Below are 5,540 nucleotides of genomic sequence, written 5' to 3' on the forward strand. Positions count from 1 at the left end.
GGATGATGCCACGGTGCTGTATTCTATTGTTTTGTAAACACTTTTCATTTTCCCTAAATATATTTCAATCACAATTTTTCGCAGAACATCCCAGCAGACAACAACGTCACTACATTTGTTCAACACCATTGCAGTAGTGGATAGGGTTGTGCCAGTGCCTTATGATGTGCCAAATATGGATGCAAACAGTGATATTGATGCCGATCGCTTTGTACCATCTGTTGAGGAGCAAAAGTTGCTCATGGATGAATTAGTGTTCATTGTTGCATCATCTGTAATCAGCAATGTACCACAGATGAGAGATATATTTGGAAAAATTTACCCAAAGCATCTTCATCATGAATTTAGTGACCAAGCTGGAGAAAAAACAAAACAGGTTAGCAAAGATTTTATTGTACTCAAGTCATTTATGATCAAATTTTAATTATTTCATTCATCAAATGTTTAATGTTTGAAAATTTTATCAAGGAAAAAAAAATACAGTTCATGAATGTGTTACACACCTACCCGCTAGATCTTAAAGAAAGTATTTAATGCACTGACTTTTCTTACTAAAGATTTATTTGTTACACAGTATCCTCTGGGCCTTACAGACTGCAATGAGAATAAAACTGCAGAAGTGATTAAGATGTTAGGAGAATTTCAACACAAGTATGTTCCATTCAAGTATGATGAAATTCACGAACCAGTTTTTTTTGGTGGTAAGCATAAATATATCCATTATCCAAAAATATATCTCAGCTCAGTGGTCAGAAAATATATAGAACTTAAACAAATACACAAATCCGAGTAAAACTTTATTTTCAAATTTTACAACAGGGGAAACCCAACCTGTTAAGTTTGTGACATCATGGACATAGTTATGATTTTTTAATACTCTGTACTGCTATACTTGCAATTTACAGGTGATAGACTGACGGATGAAAGAATTCAATCAGCCCAACAAGCGATGCTGAATGCAGAATCCCCAGCAGGGAGGCTTGAAGGCTTTATTTCTAAGATTGAGGACTTTCATAGGCTGATGAATTTTTTAGAGGTATTTTTTTGGGGGGGAAAAATATCCCAAAGTAAAAATTAAAAACAAAACATCCAAAAAAAGTATGCTTTATATAAACGCATAAAGATTACCGGTAATAAGTAACTGTTAATTAATGATAATTTTTTTATTTTAGGCCATCGCAAAGTTGACCTACAGCACAGATTCTGCCAGTGACCCAGGCACAATGTTCTACTTTAGAAACAAGTTGAATGCTAGAAATGTTAAAGGCAAAGTGCGTGATTCATACAGGGCGCATAAATACTTATATTATACTGTTCTGGATGCTCTTTGTTGCGTGATGTTTCTGGATGAATTTGACGTTGTCAACTTTGATGACGTAATACCCCTCCATGAAAATTTCTGTGACAAATCGGATGATGAAAAAATCGCTTGGATAAATGAAATTTGTGAGAATATACTGAGAAAACACTTCTTCAATGAATGTGATGATTTGATGGAAACATTAAGAGAAATTCTCAATGATCCTAATCATCCAGAAAACTATTGGATTTCCAATGTAAATGATGGTCGTGTACAATGCCACTTTTGTGAACGATCATATGCCTATGTAGGTTCACTAAAAGTACATGAAGAAACCAAACATAATGCGAATGTCCCACCAGTGGTCAAACCAAAAACATCGAGAGGAAGTGAAAGTGATGATGTTGAAAGCTATTGCAATGTGTTGTTCAAATTAACTTTGTTGCACAAAAACTTGGATAGTGCTGTGGATATGGCTGATGGAAACAGGAGTGTTAGATCTGCTAAATATGAACTACCTGTGTACAATTTAACTAACAAAACCAAATATGCTATCGGTTCAATCCATTTGATTGCATTAACAGAGGGCATTCTATCAGCTGACCAACGAGTGCGACTGACAGCAAATAGGTTCATAAATTTACATGGAGGAGTCAACAATAATATGGCGTTAGATGAGTATGTAGAACTCTTAAACCGCGACAGTAAAATTGCCTGCTCAGGTTTCCAGACCAAAGACAGTATTTTGTACCACTCTAAGGAGTTCCCAATGGTTGTGAACTTTGTGAAACATCATGACTCAATTTGTGACGTGACACAACGAAAAGGGTTTCATCATCTGCCCTCTTATTTGGAAGATGTGAAGAAAATTGCCGTTGAACTTGCAGAAATGAAAGCTATTAAACATGTAAATGGTAGAAAATTAAAATGTAAATCCTTGACCTCTACAGGGAAAGACTTGTTTGACAAATGCTTCCAGCATTTAGGAACACTGATTTTCAAACATAAACCTTTGTATGCATATCACAGACTTGGAAATAAAAAGATGTAAATGTTGGAATTTTTTTTTTTATTAAAGTTGTTACATATTTTGTCAATGTTTGATGCTCAGAACATCAATAATGAGTACCAATACACTTTTAAAACAACACAAAACAATAAAATTTTATGTCAATGGATTTGAATTTTTTGCAACAAACAGTCAATCATACGAGACAAATCCAAACTTTTTAATTAACAGGTAAAACAAACATTTTGCCATTATTTGAAGATGTGCTGACTCACTTCTTAATTGGCAAACAACAGTTTTTATTGCATTGAGACAAATCAATCCAGGTTAATGTCTAAAAGCAAATTATCAATGTCTTCATTGTCAGAACTCTCATATGATTCAGTGTATTCGTCAGTCTCCTCCTCTTCCTCCTCCGCAGACAAGTCATCTAAAGTAAAGTGAAACAATTTTTCAATGCGTGTTTGAGAACATGATACACATTGACATATGCTGTAACACAAATCACAACAGGAATGAACTGGTTCCACTTCTTTTAGCTGCGACAATTCTGTTGCTTTATGAAATGGTGCCAGCATTGCAACACGTCTACAGGAGTAGTTTATTGTATTGGTTGTGTTACTGGTACTTTTACCAGCTTTATAGACTTCTTTCACTTCTTTCTCAACACCAATCATGTGATAAGAATTATGTAAGAGTAATGCTGTTGAACACTGTCCATCACGCCCGACACGGCCTATTTCTTGAACAAGGTCTACAATAGATTTGGGGCATCCATACAAAATGACATTGTAAAATCCTACAAGGTCAACTCCCATGCCCAAGGCACTCGTAGCCACCACAATTTTTAATTCACTAGATGGATCTTTAAGCGCTTCCATTATCTTTGATTTTTTTTTTATCATCAGTTTCTGAGTGAAACATATCAATGCAGGTGCATTCAGGTAGTTCATTTTTAATGTACATGTAAATGTTAGAGGAATCTTTAATTGACATGCAGTAAATCAAAGTTCTTGGAAATGTTCCATCATGCAAACCTTCTATTATCCAGCCTAATGCCATTTCAATAGAATTTGGTATCTTTTGAACCACAATTTTTATGTTTTCTTTGTTTGGAGAAACACATATTTCGATTATGTTCGTAGAAAAATTCAGGATTTTCTTTACACGTGAACTGATTTTCTGAGTACATGTGGCGCTTAGAGCAAGGACACTTGCCTCAGGGTACAAGGAACGCATTTCCCCTATGTAGGAAAACCATTTCCTAAAAGCTTTTTTTCCTCCTTCATCTTCTCCCCTAAAATTGAAAACATACTGTTACATAGCATTCACCTTGTACATGTTCATGTATAAGGGTAGGATAAAGTTTGTTTCTTGCTTTTTATAAACCTTAACAAAACTGCATTTATTCCAGAAATCAAGAAATTAATTATCTGCTGTTCCAGTTCTTTTAAAAATTATTTTTACTCTGATTAAATACAATATGTATGTATTGAAGAAGAATATATCAATATATGAAAGATGGAAATTATGTATGCTTACCATGTAGCTATAGTGTGAAATTCATCGATAACTATAGTGGAAACTTGAAACTTTTGACAAACTGATCTCCAGTGCTGATCTCCAACTAGCATCTCTGGGGCAGCGAAAAGGTAGTCAAATTCGCCCCGTTCAACAGCCGGATCCCTACAACCACCTCCTGTAAAAAATGTACACATTGGCTTTAAGCAATGCCCAAACTTAATAAATACATGATGCAAATGCAAATGTTTTATGGACACAATTATAACAACTGGCATTATATCGAGACAACTTGCTAAAATAAAAAATATACCAGTTCCATTACCAGTACAGATAAAAATATGCATTAATTTACACATTTTTACCACAGGCGCTTGTTTCATGTATATTCATTTGTTATGGTATATTTAAGCTAGACACAATAACGGTTTGTTTGTTTAATATTATTATAATTCATATTATTGATCAAAAATTTTAATATTTGATTTCGAGTACACTCACTACACAAATGTGACAATTTACATGGAATAGAAATTTGGCAATAATATATTAACTCTCACCTAAATAAACCGCTCTTACGCCGGAAATTTGACTCAAACGTTCACATTGATCTTTCATCAAGGCTATCAGAGGCGAGCAAATGATTACTTTCTTTCCGTCGTTTTGTCCCAATTCTTTTTTGACTGGAATAAGTAACTGGTACGGAAGCGACTTTCCAAACCCCGTAGGAAGAACTGCCATGCAGTCCTTGTATGTGAGGATAGCATCTAATATTCTCTGTTGTTCTGGTTTAATCGTGACTACATTAAAATACTTCAAACAGTTTTTCACGGCAACTTTGAGGTCAGCCATTATTCTTTGTATCTATTCAAATCGTTACCAAATCAAATCGTTTGAAAAACATAGAATTTATGTATATGTTTTGTGTCTTTTATATGCTTTTTATTCCTTTTTATTCACGATTATCAAAGTAAATAACCATTCATAAAAATATTACGATAAATGATAACAAATACACTCAATAATACAATCACGGCGTGGTAAGTACTTTGTGGGCGAAAGCAAAGGGGTATCAAATTGACGCGGGACCGGCTGATTAGCCGACATGTTTTGTGCAGAATATTCTGATTGGCTAATATTTCTCATAAATATTCGTAATATAAAGGTCGTTCGGACGTGACCCTCTACGGAGTTACTTCAGATCCTTTTGTGTAGCGATCTACGGGAGCGGATCAAAGGATCTGATTTTAATCAGATTGTTGATTTATTCTTTATCTTTTACGCACTGTTCTTTTCTGTCTCTCAGTCATCTGTGACACATTTTTCAGTTTTCCGCTATTTTTTCTTTATTTATTATATTATTAGGCATTATTACTTGTTTTTACATTTTTAACATACTTTGATAAATTATTCAAACTTACGGAAATTTCTATCTAAACACGACTTTGGTAATTCTGAAATTTGTAAGAGTTATTTCCCTTTTTACGCATTCATGAATTTGGAACATTTATAATCTGTTAAATATATTTTTATTAAAACCCGTGTCGATGTATGAGGACTGCATTGAACTGAATATATTGTTTGATGTCGTTTACTTATTGTATTTTATTTCTTATAGGGCCGATATTTTCAATTGTTTATATGTGGAACGAGATCCCGGCAATAAAGAATCCATGTAACCCTTATACTGTGTTTGTTCATCAATATGAC

At 34.0% G+C, this 5,540-nt stretch overlaps 2 protein-coding genes across 2 annotated transcripts in view; one reads left to right on the plus strand and one right to left on the minus strand.

Annotated features, from left to right (window-relative positions):
- Positions 1-2,356, plus strand: part of LOC134262037 (uncharacterized) — a 4,247-nt gene extending 1,891 nt beyond the window's left edge. The window contains exons 4-7 of the mRNA XM_062744415.1: positions 85-376; positions 575-701; positions 906-1,036; positions 1,173-2,356. Coding sequence (XP_062600399.1) covers positions 85-376; positions 575-701; positions 906-1,036; positions 1,173-2,351 — 1,729 coding nt within the window. The 3' untranslated portion in view covers positions 2,352-2,356. The remainder of the gene's footprint in view (positions 1-84; positions 377-574; positions 702-905; positions 1,037-1,172) is intronic.
- Positions 2,357-2,448: 92 nt separating this feature from the next.
- LOC134262036 (ATP-dependent DNA helicase RecQ-like) lies at positions 2,449-5,083 on the minus strand. Its single transcript, XM_062744413.1, has 3 exons — positions 4,391-5,083; positions 3,852-4,008; positions 2,449-3,606 (listed from the first exon to the last, which is right to left on the minus strand). The coding sequence occupies exons 1-3, from the start codon at positions 4,680-4,682 to the stop codon at positions 3,177-3,179; spliced, it is 879 nt and encodes a 292-aa protein (XP_062600397.1). The 5' UTR covers positions 4,683-5,083; the 3' UTR covers positions 2,449-3,176.
- Positions 5,084-5,540: the final 457 nt, after the last annotated feature.

The sequence above is a fragment of the Saccostrea cucullata genome, unplaced genomic scaffold, assembly GCF_032062105.1.
Source record: "Saccostrea cucullata isolate Sc308-1 unplaced genomic scaffold, CSIRO_AGI_Scuc_v1 ctg11692, whole genome shotgun sequence".
Lineage (NCBI taxonomy): Eukaryota > Metazoa > Mollusca > Bivalvia > Ostreida > Ostreidae > Saccostrea > Saccostrea cuccullata.

What these genes read in the sequence shown, in the direction of transcription:
- LOC134262036 (XM_062744413.1), bottom strand. Translation starts at nt 4,682, where the DNA reads ATGGCTGACCTCAAAGTTGCCGTGAAAAACTGTTTGAAGTATTTTAAT. An exon ending in CGTAAGAGCGGTTTATTTAG is followed by an intron (nt 4,009 to 4,390) that starts GTGAGAGTTAAT and finishes CATTTTTTACAG; the next exon opens with GAGGTGGTTGTAGGGATCCG. An exon ending in TTTCACACTATAGCTACATG is followed by an intron (nt 3,607 to 3,851) that starts GTAAGCATACAT and finishes TTTCAATTTTAG; the next exon opens with GGGAGAAGATGAAGGAGGAA.